This window comes from Camelina sativa, chromosome 14, assembly GCF_000633955.1.
Source record: "Camelina sativa cultivar DH55 chromosome 14, Cs, whole genome shotgun sequence".
Taxonomy (NCBI): Eukaryota; Viridiplantae; Streptophyta; class Magnoliopsida; order Brassicales; family Brassicaceae; genus Camelina; species Camelina sativa.
The window spans coordinates 4,917,319-4,940,005 of NC_025698.1; the positions used below are offsets into that span (position 1 = coordinate 4,917,319).

Genomic DNA, 22,687 nt, shown 5'->3' on the forward strand with positions numbered 1-22,687 from the left:
GCCTTTTCAAGAATCCATTTGGGTTGTTGTTAAGTAGAAAGCTTAATCAATGTCCATCAATATATAGGAGATAGTGAAGCTTACAGTAGCTAAGCAAAGCAAATATTTTGAGATATTAATATCTTCCTTTTTCTTTTTACTGATACAAAAAAAAAGAAAAAAAAAACTTAACAAATATAAAAGGGCTCATATTTAAGCCCAAAAGGCTTTTGTATTTTTTTTCCATGGCTACTTATCAACCAATCTTAATTTAAAAAAAAAAAAAAAAAAAAAAAAANAAAAAAAAAAAAAAACTGTCGTCGCTCATCGTCTAGAAAAGCAAATCTCTATATGTTGTGTAATGAATCCGACGAATTCTGCTCCTGCGTAATATTGTTGCACATCCATCTTCCTCTATCTCCGTGTTGACTCTTGCGGCGATCCAACAACAACGCGATTCTCGGTGTAAGTCGGGCGATTCAGCTATTTTTCCCAGAAGCTTTTTATGGTTTCAATGTTTTGTTTTATGCAGAGATTTAGTCCTCTTAGGGTTTTATTATGTAGCCCCTACTTCAGGAAACGTAAAGGAAATTAAGTAGTTATTAGATTTAGTAATTTACCTGCTCGATGATGAGTTCCTTGGATTAAATCTGAAATTGCTGCTAGGTCTATGTTTGTATGCTATGTGGGATTACGTTTTCTAATCGTGTGATTTGGCAAAGCGGCTATTTCAATTGTTAACTTTGAGCTTTTGTATTTAGATTTTGCAGAACAAGTCCTGATTTTTCCTTGCAAGTTCAGAGATTGAAGCTGAACTTGTTCTATAGGAAGATACTGCTCTAGGGATTTTTAGAGATGCCTAGGGATTTGTCAAGATCGAGGTCACCGTCTCCATCACCTTCACGTCGCAGAAAGAAGTCAAGGTCTCCTGTAAGGCATAGGCATAGCAGGAGGACTAGAAGAGATAGAAGCCCTTCTCCATACTCTTCTTATTCGTATAGCAGGTGGTACCCGTAATGTTTTCTTCGCTTTTCCTTTGTTATCATCATTGGTTTATTTTACACGAATAGAACTGTAAGAATGATTGGTCCAACACGTTTGTTTATAGAATATGTAATGTTTATTTAGTTAAGCTGTACTCATATCTCATCTTTCTCAATTGCTTTTACTAAAAGTTCCCACTTATATTTCTACCCTTCTCTAAAAGGGATTGCAATGTCTGGATGCTGCCGGTTCTATCGTACGATTTTTTTGAGTGATGTTTCTTTTTGGAAATATATTGTATATTTGGCTGTTGTGAGCAGTGTGTAAAGTTGCGGTTTTAGGCAATGCAGCCTGAATCAGTAAAGACATTAGTGAAGTTGAAATATTGAGAGTACTGATCTTCTGTTCTAGTATATATTCTAGGGGTATGTCTAGATGGTGTGATTATTTGTTAGAATCAGTTTCAGGAGCAACTGTTAAGTTATTTTTAAGTCAAGTTTGTTAGCAATAAAGAGACAGAACCATTACATTTTTCTAAGTAAGATAATATAGTAATTTGTTGAGAAGATGGCTGAGAAGGTAGGAAAATGATACATGCTCTTACCATTATAAAAAGCTCAATTTCTTCCCTTTCCACGGGAGGGGAAATGAGCTGGTGATGGATAGCTGTTTGGTGTTATTTCATTGATCCCTTGTCTCGTTAGTTTCTTCGTGTGATAAAAGTTGGAGCTGATAATTCTTTACAGTGTATGAGGTAACTGCACATACTTTTGTTTCCTTTATGTGAAATTGTAGGCTACCTGATGGTTAGTCTTCACGTGTGTGGTAGTTCGTTAGTTGCACCTTTTGCTTACTGTTTTATTTGGGGTATTGTACAGACGAAAAAGTCGTTCTATCTCTCCTAAGCGCCACTGAAGTCGTTCTGTTACTCCTAAGAGACGTTCTCCAACTCCAAAACGTTACAAAAGACAAAAGAGTAGAAGCTCAACTCCATCTCCTGCAAAAAGATCTCCTTCCGCAACCCTCGAGTCGGCTAAACATAGGAATGGAGAAAAACTTAAAAGAGAAGAGGAAGAGCGAAAAAGGTAAATCAATACAAAAATTTGAAGTAAGATGGATGTTATGGTGAAATAAGGTTTTTGTTATCAAATATGATTCTAGTGTAGACTGTCTAGTGTGGAAGTCCTTGATTGTTAGTCTTCAAAGTGCAACAGGTTTCACGGTATTCTCTCACAGGCTTCCTAAGCTATCTTTGACTTGTTTATATTTGATCCTCTGATGGCACAAATGTTCATAGTATCTCGATTTTGATGAGTTACCGTGAGTCATTACATGGATCATGATTGAGTTAGAGATGTAAATATGTCAAAAGCACAAGAATAACCTTGGTGAAGGTTTGCTTGTGTTATGGTGATAAAAAATAATACTTCACGAAATTTACCCTGGGCGTTGGGAGGAGTGGTTACAAAAAAAGTTTCACCAATTTTTCTCGGATTTGGAATAAATTTTTGGTTTTGCTCTTCAAGATTGAAGACATCAGGACATGAGAAAGTTCAGGTGATATTCAAGATTCTGAATCTGCTGTGGGTGTCCTCTAACTTTTCACTATATTTTCTACCAGGCGACAACGTGAAGCGGAACTGAAGCTAATAGAGGAAGAAACTGTGAAACGGGTTGAAGAAGCTATTCGAAGAAAGGTCGAAGAAAGCTTACAGTGTGAGAAAATCAAAATGGAACTTTTAACGCTGCTGGAGGAAGGACGGAAGAGACTTATTGAAGAAGTCGCGGTTCAACTTGATAAGGAGAAGGAGGCTTCTCTTATTGAGGCTAAAGAAAAAGAGGTAACGTGAATAAACCCTAATGCCCTTCTCAATTCTAAGAATCTTTTTTTTTGGTCGAAAAGCTTCCACATGTTGATGGTCATTCTTTCATAAAATGTTCTTTTCTTGCTGAGTTTCATGTGACTTCACTTCTAGAGTAGAGTGACCGAAAGGGAAAAAGAATTGCTATTTTTATGAGCTGCTTTAGTTTTCTAGGTGGAGACTGTTGGGCAATTTCTCATTTTATTAGATTGATGATGCTCTTGTCAGATTCCTTGTTACGCAGTGACATGGTTGGACAAGAATTTGCTTGTGGCTTATTAGAATGAATTCAAATTGCTTACTAAAATTCGGTATTGTAAAATCTGTCCATCATGGAGTCTTGTTGAAATGAGAGAGCCTTTTTTCAGGGCGCGATGCGGTGTTTGTCGCAGGAAAGAGAGCAACAAGAGAAAGAAGAGATGGAGAGAATAGCAGAGGAGAACCTAAAGAGAGTGGAAGAAGCTCAGAGAAAAGAAGCAATGGAGAGGCAAAGGAAAGAGGAGGAACGGTATCGGGAGCTCGAGGAGCTGCAACGACAGAAAGAAGAAGCGATGCGAAGGAAGAAAGCGGAGGAGGAAGAAGAACGTCTCAAACAGATGAAACTGTTAGGTAAAAAGAAATCTCGGCCTAAATTGTCTTTTGCCTTAAGCTCCAAGTGAATGCAAGAAGATAAAAAGGATTGTGATATGGATATGTATCTTTCTTCATCTCAAAGTTGCTTTATGATTATTGTTATTAGTGCTACCTTGTTGGAGCTGAAACTTTATTATGGCTTTTATTTTCAAATGTAATTCTAGTTTCTCGTTTGTAATTTTACGTTAAGTTAATGGTTGGATGGAGAAGGTGGTGAATGATGATGATACACACAGTGGTCATTCTTCTTTTTAATCTATAGCGAAATTTATCTCCAAATATGTAACATCTGTTCTTACTTCCATAATAATTAAACAACAAAAAAAAGAAAAATAAATACTGAAGATTATTTAATTATATTATTATACGAGAATAATCACATTATCTATTTAGTAAAGAAGTCTAGGTAATTACAAAAAAAAAGTTTTTCTAAGGTGATTTATTATTATTACTTAGGTCTCAGAGGATAAATGACCAAAAAAGTATTACTTGTAAAGCATAAAAGTAAATAACCTGAAGATATTATTATATTTGGATAATCATATATATATAGTTGAAAAAAGATTTAATCTATTTTAGCTAAGCAGTATAAGAGGTAATTAAAAAAAAAACCTCAGGTGACTATAGTATTACTTAGGTCTCAAAGGGTAAAATATGAACAAAAAGTATTACACTTACAAAGTATAAAAGGAAATAACCTGAAGATTTGTTACACACGTTTCCTTTATAATCGGCAATCACAATTATCTCTTCAAAATTCTTGACTATGCACATTTATCTCTTCGCGATTTTTAGTGATCTACCATTGAAGATACAACCACCATGAATAATATTCATGATATTCTTCTTTTTAATCTATAGCGAAATTTATCATCCCATCATCACAAAATATGTAACATTACTTCCATAATAATAAAACAACAGACAAAAAAAAAAAAAAATCCTGAGGATTATTTACTAGTAATTATTATATGAGGGCAATCCCATATGTTGAGAAAAGAATCCCAAATAATAATCCGTAGAAAAATATTACCCTCAATCTCTCATCCTCTATCTCTCCACGTTTCCGGGAGACGATACTCTAAAGATACGTCTGATTAAGACCTAAATATTAGTAGGTGTGTTGATTACAACAGTTGATTGATGTTTATTCTTCTGATACAAGAATTTAATCTAAAAAGAAACCCTAAATATTTGTGGGTTGTGTTTATTCTTGATTTACAAGTCTTCTGATTACAAGAATCTTTGATGTTTAACCCCGTCTCTCTCTCTCTTTGTTGTTGTTGTGCAGGAGGACAACGATCGAACAACATCCTCCGATGGTCCGAAGCCGCTTAGTTAGACGCAGTGCAAGTCCATCTCCTATTCAAACTGCTTCAGAAATTCCCTGATGTTTTCCCAAGCTCGGAGAACATCCCGCCAAACACCACGGGGCTCTACAAGATTAGAGCAGCTCATTACTTTGACAACAATGCAAATTGGCTTCGTGTGAACGACTACAATAATCAAACTGTACTCCCTGGAACTTTGGTGAGAATAATATTATTTCTATTGATCTATCTACTACTCTTTCCTACTGATATTTTTATCTATTTTAGTTAAGCAGTATAAGGTAATTAAAAAATAAACCTTAGGTGACTATATTATTAATTAGGTCTCAAAGGGTAAAATATGAACAAAAAGTATTACACTTACAAAGTATAAAAGGAAATAACCTGAAGATTTGTTACACACGCTTCCTTTATAATCCGCAATCACAATTAACTCTTCAAGATTCTTGGCTATGCACATTTATCTCTTCGTGATTTTCAATGATCTACCGTTGAAGATACAACCACGATGAATAATATTCATGATATAAAGTTCTTTGATCCATGTACAGTTCATATCTCAATAAAAAGTTTATACGGTTGCTGATTAGGTAACAAAGATAAATAATAGTATAAAAAAAATCTTGAAGATTATTTAATAATTATTATTATGTGAGGATAATCACATATATGATAGATCTAGTTGAGAAAATATTTTATTTATTTAGTAAAGAAGTCTAAGGTAATTGCAAAACAAAAAAGATTTTCTCAGGTGACTTATTATTATTACTAAAGTTTCTAAATATGACCAAAAAAGTATTACTTGCAAAGTATAAAATGAAATGATCTGAAGATTGTTACACACACTTCCCTTTAAGTCAATCACAATTATCTATCCAAGATTCTTGGCGATCCACATTTATCTCTCCGCGATCTACCTTTGAAGATACAACACAATGAATAATCTCAGTAAAATGTTTGTACGGTGGCTGATTAGGTAACAAAAATATAGAATATGAGATTAAAACTCTAATTTAGCGATTACAATTATGGAAACAATTAATTCTGTAATTGTTTGATTTGATTGTACAAGAATCTAAATAGCGTTGTTTATACTTCAGATCAAAATTTAGTGTTAGTGGATTGTGTATATAATACGATTACAACAATCAGACTGTTCGCTCTGTCACGTTGGCGAGAATTATTAAATCTACTGATCTACTACTCAAACTCTTTCCATTTTTTCTACTGACTTTCCAGGGTTTGTATTAGTACACTATCTGAGGACTCAGGACTTTCCCCGGTTTGTATTAGTACACTATGATAGTGTCATATGATAGATGGAGACAACATACTTAGAAAATTTATGTTACCTTTTTAATTTTCTTTTATCATAAAGATATTATGCCTCTGCTACATATTGTTATCATGAGTATGTGAATTGAAAGTAGTAGATTAATGTGATACTGATTATTGAATAAACATACCTTGATACTCTCTCCTGTAGTCTTTCTATTGAGTTTGCTCTGTTCCCTTTAGCTTACAGACATAAAGAGTTAATACTGATTTATATATCAAAGATTGCAGCCAAATCGATGTGCTCTCATATATCAATTTATCAAAGTCGTAATGTAATGTTTGTTACCTTGAAACCAAATCAGTAAATGTTGAAGCTAAGGGTCGCTAGCTCTCATCTGATTACCAAACAGCTTACATCATTGGCCAAGATGGATACTTCAAATCTGTCAAGATCGGAGAAGCTCCTAATGTCGCGAAACTTGGCAGAGTTGGATATACTTCCCTCCATATTTTGCGTCCCACTTGTGTGCTCTTCTTATGTTCCAATTTTAAACTATTAAATGATTATTATTTCATGATAATCACAAATCCATAAAAGTGATTAATTCAAATTCACAAACTGTTTTGAATAATAGTGGATTTTAAAGTAAATTTTTAAATCATCAATTCTAACATTAGATTTTTAAAGTAGGTTTTTAAATCATTTAAATAACAGTATATATATATATATATATATAAAGTTAGCTTTTCTCTCTTCTCATTCATCCACCTCATCACTTCTTATTTTCAATTTTAATAAATAAATCCACATAATTAAAGTACATAAAATCTAAAATTAATGCATCAATTAATTCACTCATTTTAATTATTTTAATTATTATTAAAACAATAATTTAAACTAAAATGTAAAATAAAAACGAAATGAAAAAAAATACAACCAAAAAAAATATCAAAGTAAAATATGAACATAGATTACATAAATATAAAATTAGTTATTTTTAGAGAATTTGTTAAAAATACCCTTTTTGGGATACCCCTTTTCAAAAATACCCTCTTTTTGAACATTTTCATTTGTATCCTCTTTTACATAATTTTAATGTGTTAAATTAATTTTTAGATTTTTTTTTAGGTTTGGGTTCTCATTTTATATTTTAGGATATAGTTTTGAGGGGTTAGGGTTTAGTATTTGGAGTTTAGGGTTTAGAATTTAGTGATTTTATTCATCGAAAAGGGGTATTTTTGAAAATGACCAACATGAAAGGGTATTTTTAAAAAGTGACATAGGAAAAGGGGTATTTTTGAAAATCCCCCTTATTTTTATCATAATATATAATAATTGTGTAAATATTTGAAAAAAACTAGAAAGAGGAGAAAAATAGAGCTATCATATATTTAATGAAAAAACAATTACTTTCAAGATTTACATTTATTAGGATAAAGAAAATAAGAGTTTTTTTTCCCAAAAACAAACACAAAAATTTAAAGGTTTTTTAAATCAAGAGGTTATTCAATTTTTGGTGTTAAATTAGATTAAAAGTTGGTATATATTATTATTTTCAATTATAGTATAATATAGTTAATAATATATATATATATATATATATATATTAATGATCAATATTATCTATCTTTTTCAAAATTGAAAAATGGTGAAATTTGTTAAACAAAGGTATATCCAAAAAAAAAGGAAAAAATATTAATCAAGTGCTCAAAAATTAAAATTATGTGTATATTTAAGAGAAATGTATAAGGCTACTTGAAATAAAACATATTGAAGAAAACTTATTATGAACATCACAGACACCAAAAAGAGAATAGTGAAAAATACTAAGAAGAAATTGAGAAAGTTATTTGTAATAAAAACAACTAGGTACCAACCCGCATTACGTGCAGGATAAATCGATTTAAATAAAATATTATTAGTAAAATTATTATTTGAGATTTAAGATTTGTTTGTATAAAACAAAATATGTAAGTAATTTTTTTTTCGTTTATTCAAATTTGCGTTTATTTTCTGTAAAATACAATTCACCCGTGAAATATTTGAACTTGGAAAAGAATTTTAAGGTGGTGTATTGATATCTTTTTGTATTTCTAAAAATAAAATTCACATATTTTATGTTTCACATTATTATCAATATCACTATACCATTAAATAGATTAAAAACTATTTTAAACTAATAGATTTAATTTAAATTAATTCTAAGTTTAAAAATGCAATGAGAAAAATGATAAAAGTGATAAATAAATGAATATTTTTTTTCTTGTTTATGAAATATAATTTACTTTTTATAAGTAAATAGGTTATAAAAATGATAAATTAAATACATTTTTTAATTAATAGTTGATTAAATCTTTCATTTTTAAAATTAATAAAAAAATATTGGCTTATAATATTTCAATGACATATTTATGTAAATATTAATGAAAAGTAAGAGTATTTATTAGATTGGTACAAGAGCTCTGTGAGCGCAACACCTCAGCTTTTTTGTGAGAGTGCTTTTTTATTAATATATAGGGGATTATAATAGTAGTGGTAGATTGTAAAATTTCTTAATTAAAATTAAAAAGAGTTATATTTTAGCATAAGTACACATATTTAAAAGTTAGATGAATCTTATGACTTTGTAGATTTAGGAGAATTAAAATAAAAGACACTATATAAATATTAGAAACATAGTAGACTATATATATTTTAAGTAAAAATATATATATGTGAACATAATTTTTCTTTTTTCAAACAATTTAAGATAAAATGTAATATTTGAGTTATAATATGATGTTTATGGATAGAAACAAGTCCAATTATGAGATTCATTACTATAAAGCAAAATATATGTGTAGTACAACACTGTCAAAGAAACTTCGCGACAAATGGTGGATATATTCTCTAAGATTTTTTTACATCTATGTTAGTAATTAATGATCACTGAACCGATTAGAAAAAGTATTGGAAGATGAAAAATATGAAAAATATGAAAAATAGTTATGATATGTTTTCATAATCAATATATTACCAGTGAGATAATAAAATGTGAAAATAGAGTAGATATAAGTATGATGGAAAAAAAAGAATTAATTGTGAAAAATATTAAAAGAAATAGAAGTTATATATCGCTTAATAAAATAAATTTGACATACATACAGATTTTTATTTTAATATTGATAATTATAATTATATTTAACGATTCACATTAATAACAATAAAAAGTATAGTCTCGCGCAACATGCGGGTTATAAATATAGTATTTTAATAAACTTTTTAAAATCCATCATCATTAAATAAAAGACACAAATCGCTAGATTTATCTAGTTTAGTAGTATAAGCAAACAAGTCTTTAATTGTGGTTACAGCCGCTCCTGTTTGTTTTGTTACAATGACGAGGATGTCTGACCTTGACGAAAACATGGTAGCTGAGATACTTTGCAGGGTTCCGATGACATGTCTGAAAACAGTGCGATCTGTTTACAAAACGTGGAATACTTTATCCAAAAAGGGGGTTTTTGTCGCTAAAGAGAAGCAGTTTCTGGGATTCATGATGATGGATTCAAGGGTTTGTTCCTTGAGATATGATCTCCAAGGAGTCCGCAACGTCGTCGAGCCACCATCTATAAAGCAGATAAGTACACTTGACCAAATCGAGGTATCTAAAATCTTTCACTGCGATGGTTTATTGTTATGCGTTATCAAAGACACTTGACGAGGGTCTTGGTCTGGAATCCCTACTTGGGACAAACGAGGTGGATCCAGTTCCAACCCCAACACGATTTCCACAGATTGGACAGGTATGCTCTTGGTTATGACAAGAACAGTCGTAACCACAAAATCTTGAGGTTTGTGGATGATGATTACCTCCGTGACGCAAAACACATTCTCCGGTACGAAATCTACGATTTCAGCCTTGATTCATGGAGGGTTCTTGATGTCACTTCCGACTGGGATATAGCGTTTTATCAACGTGGCGTGTCTGTCAAGGGAAACACTTAGTTTTTCGCCACAGAGAAACTAATCTTCGACGAAGAAGAGGAGGGACCCCAAGATATAGATACGTCAGGGACTGAAGACTTTTTACTCTGTTTTGATTTTACGGCAGAGAGATTTGGGCCGCGTCTTCCTCTGCCTTTTCACTCTTACTTCGAAGAGACTCTCACTCTGTCCTGTGTTAAAGAAGAGCAGCTCTCCATCCTGTACCAGCGCTATGAACCATACGAGATGGACATTTGGGTTTCCACTAACATCGACCCCAATGCAGTGTCGTGGATCATGTTTTTGAAACTGGATATGAGTCCACTCACTGGTTTTCGGTTTGACTTTATGGCTGCGAGTTTCTTCATTGACGAGGAGAACAAAGTCGCCGTGGTTTTTGATCTTGACAGATATAGACCTGGCCTGACCTGTCGCTACCAAACAGCTTACATCATTGGCCAAGATGGATACTTCAAATCTGTCAAGATCGGAGAAGCTCCTAATCTCGCGACTGGCAAAGTTGGATATACTTGGCCCATGTTTTGCATCCCACTTGTCTGTTCTTCTTCTTATGTTCCAAGTTTAGTGCAGATAGCTTAGCTAGTTTCTTTCAATTTCCATAATTTTGTGCATCTCCCTTTTTTACTTTCAGTCTTTTTTTTTTCTTTCAATTTTCATGTCCTTTTGAACAAAACCGCGCTGTCTACTGCTGCTAATCAAATTCCTAATCTGTTTTTGCTATTTTCATCTCCTTGTTCAAAATCTCTCATTAAACGATAAATTAAGCTTTAATTTAGCTGGCTGAAGTAGTAGAGACAGCGTTAGATTGTTTGTAGTGATGGCTACTGGAACATTCCCACTTGAGGTCCACGTATGAGATGCATTTGCAAAACCAGCATTTTGGTTTTGCAGCTTACTGGAGGTATGAGGAAGGTGACTGCAGATACTCCTTGTATGTGCTTCAGTTGGTTGAATGGACTCAATGGGTCATAAAACTGGCATTGAGCAAAGACTGATCTTCCTTTAGTTCAAGGACTGCCAGGCTTCTTACAAGCGTAACAGTAGCCAAGCCAGACCAGTCTCTGTCATAGGATTTTAATAAAATGTGTGATACAGAGAAGAGATTTAAGGTATGTATGGTCATTCATAGGCGCATTGATTTTACAGCAAATTTAATCATATCAAAATTACAAATACTTTCACTATGAGCTTTCTGAAGTGTCAATGTACATCAAGGATGTGTAAAAAGCATTTAGAAGAAAATTGTTGATCCTACCTTTCTTCTGGGAATACCTTGTGTAGAAAATTAACAAAGCGTTTTGAGTAAATCGAAGGTTCGGTCACAGATATTGTCATCGGATCATACTGCAAAGACTTGCAGGTATGCTCCACTTTCTTCTTGGTGTTATACTCCTGCAAAATATCTATGATTCCCATGTACACAACCACATCGTATACTTCAAACAGCTCAATTGTCGCCGACTCTTCCTTGTCCTCAACAAGCTTGTGATGAGCTTGGGCCGGCATGTTCACTCCTAATTGTACACGCAGCCTAAAACAATAGATCCAGTGGCGTTGTTCAGCTATAAGCACCGGGTCGAATGAAGAAAGCAAAAGAGGAAATGAGTAACCTTGCAGTTCCGGGAAGAATAAGATCAACTTCCTGCTCGCCAACGGAAAATGCTCTGAGTGTGCTTCCTCTGATGTGAGGACCCGGGGCAGTATTCACGGAATTGGGTTCATGAGTAACCAAAAGCAATCCTTTTGGAGGAATGGAGAGTTCCTGAGTCAAACCAACTGAAAGAATAAAAGGCGCAAAGGTAAGTTATACATTCCCCATTTCTTTACTTCTCAGTTCTGTAATCTTCCACCGATATAAAGACATTAAGTGGCTTAAAAGCTTGTCGTTAGGATACTGACAGAATTCAAACTCACGGCCAAATTACCTAAGCCATCAAAAAAACTTTTATATGATGTGCAAAAGGTATCCTCTTGAAACACTGGCACCTACCATCTACAGAAGAAACGCTTTCTTGATCTGACATTGCATTTGGAGGCTCAAGGATATCATTAAGCTGACCAGGAGCTCTAAAGTGTAATCCCAGTAAAAGACTGTAGTCAATGATGTTCAGAGATTCCAAGAACGAGCAGTCTAAGTAAATTTGCCTGCCATGTGGGGAAAAGAAGGAGGTTCCACGAACAATTAGAAACTAACAAATTTAAAACAAAGCTGTTTAGGATTTGGTGTTCCAAGAAGCTGTCAGTGATTTCAGAAAAGCTAATGGTTTCCCTTTGCAAGAAATCTTCGACAATGTATCATTCAGCCTGAGTATAGCACATCTTTCACAACGGAAATGATATAAAGTAAAAGTTATTGCACTCACTTGAAGAGGGCTTCGCGTAACAGCTTGTCCATATGAAATTCATAAGCTAGATCAAGATCTTTCAGTGTGGTCTTTTCTTGAATTTTAGTCTTCTCAGTAAATCTCCCTTGAGATGAACCCTTAAGATCATAACGACGATGAATTTTCAATTCTGTGCAGAACATATTCCCCATGACCACAAAACGTACCTATCAAAAGACCGCAAACAAATCTCATGCTAAAAAGCAAAATGGAAACACAATGAAATTTAAGCAATAACTGTGACCAGAGAAGTTCTTACCTTTTTCCCCCACTTGAGTGTTATTCTGTGAACACCAAAGAATTTGGTTATAAGTGTGTTTTCATGGTACCCTACATGTTCATAGTACTTAGGCAACATTCTGAGTAGAACCTAGAAAGCAAAAAAGAGCTGGATGATTTTAGTCCTCAGTTTCTGTAATACTGACATTTAGAACGTTACCACCACAAACTTAAGAGTTTAGCAATATACTAAGAAATTGTTTCTGTGACATACTAAGAAGGGCTTACAATATCACCTTAAACCACTATTATTGGTGAAGACAAGAAATAGTAAAATTAACGCTTTGTCAGTAAGTTCAAACCTGCAACTCAGATTTTTTTAATGTCTTGATCACAAATCTGTCGTCATGAGAAAGGTAGAAGATACTGCCACTTTTCCCGGGAGAAGAAATTTCTGTCAGGCCATCATCACCACAAATAGACATCATATACTCTGCAGCATCTAATTTGAACATCTCCCTCAAATTCCTGAAACATTCCATCGAAAAAGGCACACAGTTTATTAATTTAAAGAGCAGATAACTACTTGTTTCATAACTTGAGACCAATCTCCAAAAATAATATACACATTGATAGATTATTTACTCTAATTCTACATAAACTTCTTTGGTATTTGCCTTAAGAAAACTGTTTTACCTGAAAACCATAGGACAATAGTCTTTCCAAGAGAAGTCGATAGATTTGTGTGGAGGTGTAAAGTTGGAGCCGTCTCTAGGGAAGAACATTTTTGTTCTGGCGTTCTTACCAAAGTCTGAAGCACGCACTTCTCGCCTAGGAACTGGTGTAATTTTTCCAACAGTATACCTGTGAACGTCAAAAGATTATTGTGTTAGAGGAAGAACTAAATATATCTAATCTTTGTAAAGTATGCAGTATATCTATGATGCCATCATATGCAAACAGGTTGCGTCTTTGTCTGTATGTGAATGTGAGTCTAAAATCAAGCCATATAGCAGAAACGAATACATATAATGTGCCATTTGTAAGACCGCGAAAATATTGTAGTTCCAACAATCATAGTCTATAGCAGAGCTCTCCAGCTTGATATGTTTAACAAAGAATAATATTTTAACATATGTTGGTCATAAGCTTAGAGTGTTGATTTCGTTTACCTGATGCCAAGTTGGAGATTTACCATGAGATAATAGTTGTGTTCCCCCCTTAGAAAGGTCAGTAAAGACCGGGCCCTGACTTCTTTAGGACGAAGTGGAGGTTTAATTTTGTGTGACCTGTCAACAGAACTCATAATAGTTTCTCTAATCAAAATTCCTTGCATGTATTCCCTTTCGTAAACAATACGGTTTTTATCTTGTCCCTCGCTTTGGCCAGAGCCAGAAAACCGTGCAGACTTAGATAACGGCACATGACATGTTGTAAAGTCTCTTGGAGGATCACAGGACCTCCAAATATCGTCCGTGTACCTATCTGATATTCTACCTGAATGTTTCGCCATTTCACCAGCTGAAGTTTCCACAGAAAGACTTCTTGTCACAGTGTTTGAACTCCTTAGCTCCTCAACATTTACTGATGCACTACGAGAAAGTACAAACTTTCCAGTGTCATCATATTCAAGAGAGCGACACCACTTCTTCAGAGATGGTTGTTTACTTCCAGCAGGATAAAAGACCCCCTTGCCGTCTTTAAGACCTCGGGACCAGGTCCCATAATACAAACATCCATCAGCAAACTTATAAACGCCAGAGCCATGTCTAAAGCCGTTTAACCAGAAACCGTCGTAAAGATCACCATTTGCCCATCTCATAACTCCTCTCTCACACATCTTACCCTTTTTCCAACTCCCAATGTACCTATTTCCATTAGTCCAAGAATAACTACCACGCCCATCTTGTAACCCTTCTTTCCAAGAACCGTCATATAGATCAGAGTTACAGTACTCTTTCCTGCCAAGGCCATGCCTTACATTCATTCTCCAGGTTCCACTATAGACAGAGTCATCAGGTGAGGTCATGGTGCCATAGCCATGAAGGTAACCACCAGAGAAATCTCCCTCGTATTTGGCTCCAGATGACCAAAAAAGCTTCCCTTTACCAGAGATTTTGCCTTGATCCCAGTCTCCCTCATAGATAGTCCCATCTGACCAAACATACTTTCCCTTCCCATTAGGAAGTAATCCTTTGACTTCACCAGAATAGAAATCACCATTTGGGAATTCTCTATCTCCAGACCTAAAAAGGATAGACAAAGTATCTTATACTTTAAAAACAAGCTAAAAGAAAAAAATACAAAATAAAAGGAAGATTCATGAACAATTGGAAAAAAAGCAAACCTGAAATCCATCTGGGCTAATTAAGCTTGTGGTGATCCTAGAACATAGTTTATGACTTACATATGATGTTTAAGCCGTCTTCTTGTGCAAATGACAGACTCTCTCTGCATAAAGCTGAGAAAAACCAAGATCAAAAATTGCAAGCAGACAACACATGTTTCAACTCAATTCATCATCACCAATCGATATGCCCTTTCTATTTAGCACTGTACAAATCCAAATTCAAAAAATTTCAGACAATGATGAACAAAATGAGGTTTCCCTGGACATTTACATCAACTCAAATCCCTCTCAAAACCAATTTGACTGGGAAATAAACTTCAAAGTCAGCTAAAATTAGGTTGAAGCAATAGAAATTTGTGTAAATCTAAACTAGAATTTCTTCCCCAGATAATGACTGCTCATCGATATACTAAACCCTGGAAGAAGTCACAGACAGAGCAAAACCAGTACTCGGTACCAAAGCATTCCTAAGCGAAAAGTAATCATACAAAAACTTAAATAAGCTAATTGAGTAAATGAAATCGAAGAAGTAAGAATCTCAGACCATGACGTTTACAAGTAACAAATTTCATAGATTTCGCTGAATTAAAAAAAATAGATTGGACCCGGGTTCTCGCAGGAGGATAGAAACTAACTAACTTACCCAGATGTTGAGCTTGTATGTGAAATCGAAGAAGAGAAAGAGAAGAAGAAAACACTTAAAGATTGAACCAAAGCTTTGTTCGGTTGAGAGAATTTATTCTTTGAATTGTAAAATACATATATTTTTATTAGTGTTAGTCTCCCCATGCACCCAAGGTTCCATTCAAACGCCTTTCTTTTTCTAGCGAATTTTGTTTTAGACCTTTTTTTTTTTTTTTTTTTAATAATATTATTTTATTACATACTGATTGGTTGATAATAATTATGGACTTGACGGCAAAAAAAAAAAAAAAATGGATACATAATGTTATTTTAGAGTCATGTGAAATACGATACTCTTATTAAAAGAGCATATGAAAACTTGGCTAAATGCTTTCTTTTTGTTTTCGAATCTAATTCTTAAACTTAAATTGTACGCCATCAGTCACATCTTACTCCGTTGTCTAATCTCTCCAACTAAACTTTTTTTTTTTTATGATCTTGCATATTACTTTATGATATGATATTGTAGAGAGATGAGGAGATCCATAAATTAGTATCTAACTTATATTTTTTTCATGCAAATATAAAATAATCGCAAAAATAAATTGTTAACTTTACCAGCCAAATTTATGTTATCTGATTACAGTCAACCCAATAATCATTAGTTTTAAACCCAAAACAAACAAGAATGAGTCGGGATCATCTATAATTATCGTATAAGATTGTCAGACTGTCATATCATCCAGGAGTGACACAATCCATAATCCATCCTTATTTTAATGCAACCTTCATTTGATTATTAATCCCATATAACACACGTCTAGCTCGATCATGTTTCTTTTCCTAAAGACATGTATGTGTAGCTAGCTCATCTTCTTCTCCGATCCATAGCTAATGTCTTACAAATATAGTATATGTATAATTAGATATTTTTATTCATTTCACAGTATATTTTTTTTACATGTTTACAGTTGACATAAATTGTATAGGACAAAACAGATATAAATCCTCTGATCTTAAGCAAAATCGAGATTGTTCGCCCAAAAAAAAAAAAAGAAGCAAAATCGATATTTAAACTTTTGAAACATGTTGAGTGGCCAAGCCAATTAACCCACAGGGCTCTCGGTCGCATAAAAGCTTTTTGTGTGCGTTTGTGTAGTTATTGAATAATGTAAAGTGTATCAGTTCAACCATTTTTCCGTAAAAATTCAACAAACTATTTTCAAATGTTAGAAAAGTTGCACAATTAGGTCAACCAATATCGATCAGTTTTACAATATGTACGAATTCTTACGTTGAAATTAATTATTTTCTTATCATGACTTTCGCACCTAAAGATTTATTGGGAACAAAAAAACTTAAGCATTTCTGAAGTTGACTTACTCCAAACTCTCGAGAAAACGTGTATAGTAACAATAACTTATCAAAATCTTGAGAAAAAAATCCGTTTCTGTTGAATATATATCAGATCGGACCAACCTCCTCTAAACTGTTTTGTTGGTCAGATGGAATAGCCTGTCATAGGTTTTGGAAACCCAATTAAATGGCATTTAAGGCTATGAATGATTTAAAATCAGAAAAAGACAGAGCACCGTCCAGGATCAGATTCAGATATCGCTGAATATAAAAAAAGCCCGACCACTGAAATAATGTTCTGCTGAAGATTTTTAATAACTAGAATTTACATGCGGACGATGTTGACGTCGACGGGTAATACTACTACTATAAGAGATATGGACGATGTTGTTAAAAGATTGAATATATCGCAACTCATGAGTGATTGCGACTTCGTGAACCATGACAACACAACAAAAGAAGACAAACGATGATAGGGCCCTTTACAATATTTGCTTGTTAATTTTTGTTGCTTCTGCTTTTTTATTTAATGTTTATTGATTTAAAATTATGAAGTTCAAGTATTTGTTTTTTTCATTCTTTCTTCTGTGCGTTAAATCCGTCTGATAATGATGCAACAGTCGAATTCCCTTTTGCTTTGTATGCGTATTCTCTCAATATAATACAAAAAGTAAAACTATACTATTCCAATGACTGTATTATAACAAGAGATTATCGTACTACAAACTATTCCAATGAGTCAATGACGGTGATGTCAATTGAAAAAAAAAAAAAAGCAACATATTCCATTAATTATGACGGTGTAAGTTATTATAAAGGTGGGTGGTAAATTACATTTACTTGCATATGTGATCTGCAATACCTCCTAGATAGTCCTAGCTAGCGTAGTATGAAATAGTATAATTTTACATTTCATTTATATATGAGTTCTTAGTTAACTTTTAAATACCAACTTTGGTACGTTAAGAAGTCAATAAAAATTGTTTAAAGCGAAGAAAATGAAGAAAAGAATGGTGAAGTGGGTGTCACGAAACGTATGAAGAGAAAGGGAAGTGGGGCTGTGCTGTTCTTTGTCGGTCTCCTGCCGTACAATTCGTTGCAAAGAATCTCTCATTTCTTTTTTTTTCTTTTCTTTCTCTCTTAATTATTACTTATCATCAAATACATAATCTAGATCAGAAACTATGTTTTCAGAATAAGGGAAAACACATGTAAAAGGTTAGCAACATACATGCGTCATGTCAATGAGACTATCTGACAACTTATAATCGTTTTTATGTGTCATGCATACATCACAAGTATTTTTGTTACTGCATGTACCTCTCAGAACTCTTTCGTTACCAATTGCAATTGGATTAACTCAATTTTGATAAGGACAATTCTCTGAAATAGCACAATTCACAAGCTTTTGGTGTTGCACTTTTTAAACATTATGGCCTGTTAGACAATATGTTCAATTTAATAGTATGTACAATAAGGCCCATTTATATCTGCTTAAAAGCCCATTTTTAGAACAAGTTTTAATTTAAACGTAATTTAAAAAAACTCCAAAGACGAAAATAACTGTTGTCGGATAAGTAAGTTTAGGATGGGGATAGGGTAATTTCGCCGGACCTTTCTCTTAATTTACTATAATACCCTTCACTCTCGTAATAGCACCACTCTCGAGAAAAAACTGAAATCGGGGTATTTTGATACTTTCAGGTTCAGGAAACTGGAGCATGCCCAAAGAAGCAGACTCGCTCCACCGGTGAGCTCGGAAAAAAATAAAAAATGGAGACGCCAGTTCTGGGATTCGAACTACGATGTCCTCATCTCTTCTTCAACACTCACTGCTCTCGTTCCTCTTCCTCTCTCTCCCTTCCCGCCGTATCCTTACGAATCCTCACTTCCGCGGCGGCAACAACCGCCGTTGAATCACCGGCGACCGTAACAGAAGCTCCTCGTTCGAAACGTCATTCCACTGCCTACCTGACGAGAAAATCCGCCATCTCTAAAGTCCAACGCTCCTCCGATTTTCTCTCCTCTCTGCAGAGGTGGTTACTATTTATCACCGAACTTATCTTCAATTCTGCTTAATCATCATGTGATTGTCTCTTCTCATGATATTACTGTTCCTCTCTGCAGATTAGCAAGAGTTTTGAAGGTTCAAGACTTGAATGTGATTTTGCGTGATTTCGGAATCTCCGGAAGATTGCAGGATCTTATACAGGTCTGTTGATTTGAACATGGATTCATATCAAGTAGGATTATACTATATTTTTTCCAAGATGTGTATTATTAATGTGTGTTTTATGTTTGTAATCTTTCGTTTTAGCTCTTTGAATGGATGCAACAACGTGGAAAGATTAGTGTTTCAACTTACAGCAGTTGCATCAAGTTTGTGGGGGCTAAAAATGTTTCCAAGGCGCTGGAGATATACAACAGCATTCCAGACGAGTCAACCAAAATCAATGTCTTTATATGTAATTCTATTCTTAGTTGTCTGGTCAAGAATGGAAAGCTTGACAGCTGCATCAAATTGTTTGATCAGATGAAGCGTGATGGTCTGCAACCAGATGTGGTTACGTATAACACGGTATGCCAGCTCGAGTTTTCACTACATCAGTAAATGACGAAATAGTTTCACTTATTTTCTTCCCTTGAAGCTTAAAACGATTCCTCCTTTCACCCGATATTTAGATCGTTTAACTCATTGAGAGACGTATTGAAATGTTTCTGCATTTTGGGATTTTTTTGTTTAGGTGAAAGAACCATGACTGCATATGCAACATCTCGTTTTGTTCGGCTTCTATGATATATTTTCTCTTTGGTTTTCTAGCTGCTTGCAGGTTGTATCAAGGTTAAAAATGGATACCATAAGGCTATGGAACTCGTTGGAGAGCTGCCACACAATGGAATACAAATGGATAGTGTGATGTATGGGACTGTCCTGGCCGTTTGTGCTTCAAACGGTCGATGTGAAGAAGCTGAAAACTTTATCCGGCAGATGAAAGCTGAAGGTCATTCGCCAAACATATATCATTACAGCTCCTTGCTCAATTCTTATTCTTGGAAAGGAGATTACAAGAAAGCTGATGAGCTGATGGCTGAGATGAAATCAATAGGATTAGTGCCTAACAAGGTTTGTTTTTGTCAGTATTTCTCATCTCATGCAGTCACTGAAATACTGTGCGGTTTTTTTTTTTTTTTTTTTTTTTTTTTAACGACGGACAAAAGAAGGTTTAAAACACTCGAGNTTGTCTACTGTGATAGATGAATTTGTTTGAATGACTTGTAACAACCATTTTCTGTTGATTATACCCCTCAAGAAATGCCCTGTAAGAGTGAAGAAATTGTTTAGATATCTTCTATCTAAACATGGTTTAGACGTCAATTCTCTCTAAACATGGTTCAGATTTCACATGATTGTTTTAGCTTCATCTTATTTCTTTTCGTAATTCTTCTCTTTGGATTTTTTTATGTTTAATTGAAGGATTGTTCACATGATTCATTTTGCTTGTTATTATATAAGAGATTGGTTCTCTCAGCTTGCTTTTATAACTCTATCTGGAAATATTTGCAGGTGATGATGACAACTTTACTAAAGGTTTATATCAAAGGAGGGTTGTTTGATAGATCAAGAGAATTACTCTCTGAACTTGAATCTGCAGGGTACGCCGAGAATGAGGTAATTAGACAATATTATTTTTCAGCAAATCTGGCTGTGATATTCTAGAAAAGAGCATGGAGTAAACATCACCAATAATTTATCATGGTGTGACTATCAGTGGACAATACTTGGTTACACTATACTAAACGTAGCTTATTGGTACGGTTTGTTATCATAGAATAACATAGTAAGTAGAGCTCATATAGTGTTCCTGTTTACTCGGCAATTATCTTATGGTCAAAATTTTGTTTTCTTCTCTAGATGCCATATTGTATGCTGATGGATGGTCTTTCAAAGGCGGGAAAATTAGAAGAAGCGAGGTCAATCTTTGATGATATGAAAGGGAAAGGTGTTAAATCTGGTATGTATTTATTCTAACTGCTGATTAGTTAGCTTTTTATATTTCATTCTTGACTCTTCAATGGTTGCTGCTTTCACTGCTGTTCAAAATAGGATCGGGAATATTTTGCAATGAAATCTTGGGATGAACACTATTTATAGACTCAATACAGGATTTGTCAATAACTTGGATTGAAAAAGTCATTCTGTCTTTGAAGATCTATCTCTTATGAGTCAGCAATTTGCTACAATTAGGGTGTCTTATGGTTAGATATTTTCTCAGATTTCTCAAAACCTGATAAAGAAACCAGTAAGGAGTATTTGGTTATCCTATCCGCATCTCTACAGAAACCAGTTCCCTATTTTTCTGGACAATGATGTCAGTTTCCTGTTTCAGATGGCTATGCTAACAGCATCATGATATCTGCTTTATGTCGAAGTAAGCGTTTCGAGGAGGCAAACGAACTGTCAAGGAACTCTGAAACCACTTATGCAAAATGCGACTTGGTAATGTTAAACACAATGCTCTGTGCCTATTGCAGAGCAGGAGATATGGAAAGTGTTATGCGAATGATGAAGAAAATGGATGAGCAAGCCGTTAGTCCTGACTACAATACTTTCCATATCTTGATCAAATATTTCATCAAGGAGAAGTTGTACCTGCTTGCGTACCAAACCATACTTGATATGGACAGCAAAGGCCACCGTCTTGAGGAGGTAACTAGCATCAAGACATTGCTTGTTTTTATAGTTCTAATCTACAAATCTTGCTTCGTAGCTTCTTGTATTTGTTTTTTTAGTAAGTAAGTAATGCTAGACACTGCAAAATTTAGCTCTCTTTGAAATTTGTAGGAACTTTGTTCATCCCTGATTTACCATCTTGGCAAGATTAGAGCTCAGTCGGAAGCATTCTCGGTCTACAATATGTTGCGATATAGCAAAAGAACTATCTGCAAAGAGCTGCATGAGAAAATTCTTCACACTCTAATCCAAGGAAATCTCCTTAAAGACGCATATGTTGTAGTGAAGGTTTGAAATCCCTCTCTGGAGCAAGTTTTTGCATTCGATCCATCGTGTTAATGGTCTAATTTGGTCATAATTCTGTTTCAGGACAATGCAAAGATGATCTCACAGCCTACTTTAAAGAAATTTGGCAGAGCTTTTATGATCTCGGGAAATATTAACTTAGTGAACGATGTTCTGAAGGTCTTACATGGTTCTGGCCACAAAATTGATCAGGTAAGTATCCAACCGGGAACAATTTAAAGCTATTTGTCAACGTTTTGCTTGGCAACAATTCACATTACAGTTGAATTATTGTAGAAATAAGGAAAAAAATGTTTCGTTCTTTTTCAATCATATCGGATCTCATTTCTCCTTCTTTCTTGCATGCTCTGTGTTGTTTTGTTTTTAGGTTCAGTTTGAGATTGCGATTTCTCGATACATTTCACAGTCCGAGAAAAAAGAATTGCTTCTTCAACTCCTACAATGGATGCCTGGTCAAGGATACATTGTTGACTTCACCACAAGAAACCTCATTCTCAAGAATTCTCATTTGTTTGGTCGGCTAATCATCGCAGAGATTTTGTCAAAGCATCATGTAGCTTCAAGGCCGATAACTAAATCTCGATCTAAGCCGAAATTTAGAGGTTCTTAATATGGATGTACTTTTTCGCTGTCTCTTTTTGTAGAATGTAATTTATGTATG

At 34.2% G+C, this 22,687-nt stretch overlaps 2 protein-coding genes and 2 pseudogenes across 3 annotated transcripts; 3 read left to right on the forward strand and 1 right to left on the reverse strand.

Annotated features, from left to right (window-relative positions):
* LOC104739722 lies at window positions 271–3,689 on the forward strand (annotated as a pseudogene).
* On the forward strand, window positions 9,440–10,682 carry LOC104743225 (annotated as a pseudogene).
* LOC104739723 (phosphatidylinositol 4-phosphate 5-kinase 7) lies at window positions 11,155–15,807 on the reverse strand. Its single transcript, XM_010460161.2, has 10 exons — window positions 15,652–15,807; window positions 15,006–15,119; window positions 13,831–14,904; window positions 13,355–13,522; window positions 13,021–13,186; window positions 12,699–12,809; window positions 12,419–12,606; window positions 12,046–12,200; window positions 11,666–11,831; window positions 11,155–11,586 (listed from the first exon to the last, which is right to left on the reverse strand). The coding sequence occupies exons 2-10, from the start codon at window positions 15,014–15,016 to the stop codon at window positions 11,307–11,309; spliced, it is 2,319 nt and encodes a 772-aa protein (XP_010458463.1). The 5' UTR covers window positions 15,017–15,119; window positions 15,652–15,807; the 3' UTR covers window positions 11,155–11,306.
* On the forward strand, window positions 18,670–22,653 carry LOC104739724 (pentatricopeptide repeat-containing protein At1g10910, chloroplastic). Of its 2 annotated transcripts, none has more exons than XM_010460163.2 (10): window positions 18,670–19,024; window positions 19,116–19,200; window positions 19,306–19,566; window positions 19,810–20,112; window positions 20,554–20,658; window positions 20,902–21,001; window positions 21,377–21,696; window positions 21,832–22,008; window positions 22,090–22,218; window positions 22,394–22,653. In XM_010460163.2, exons 1-10 carry the CDS (start codon window positions 18,762–18,764, stop codon window positions 22,634–22,636), a joined length of 1,986 nt encoding a protein of 661 aa, XP_010458465.1. In that variant the 5' UTR covers window positions 18,670–18,761; the 3' UTR covers window positions 22,637–22,653. The 2 variants fall into 2 exon arrangements, with proteins under 2 accessions (XP_010458465.1, XP_019091705.1); XM_019236160.1 differs by having other exon boundaries at window positions 18,939–19,027.

Coding starts and splice junctions, on each gene's coding strand:
- LOC104739723 (XM_010460161.2), bottom strand. Junction 13,187..13,354: donor TATTGTCCTATGGTTTTCAG/GTAAAACAGTTT, acceptor GGAATGTTTCAG/GAATTTGAGGGAGATGTTCA. Junction 11,832..12,045: donor AAGCGTTTCTTCTGTAGATG/GTAGGTGCCAGT, acceptor TTATTCTTTCAG/TTGGTTTGACTCAGGAACTC.
- LOC104739724 (XM_010460163.2), top strand. CDS start 18,762: ATGGAGACGCCAGTTCTGGGATTCGAACTACGATGTCCTCATCTCTTC. Junction 20,113..20,553: donor TAGGATTAGTGCCTAACAAG/GTTTGTTTTTGT, acceptor AAATATTTGCAG/GTGATGATGACAACTTTACT. Junction 22,009..22,089: donor ACGCATATGTTGTAGTGAAG/GTTTGAAATCCC, acceptor ATTCTGTTTCAG/GACAATGCAAAGATGATCTC.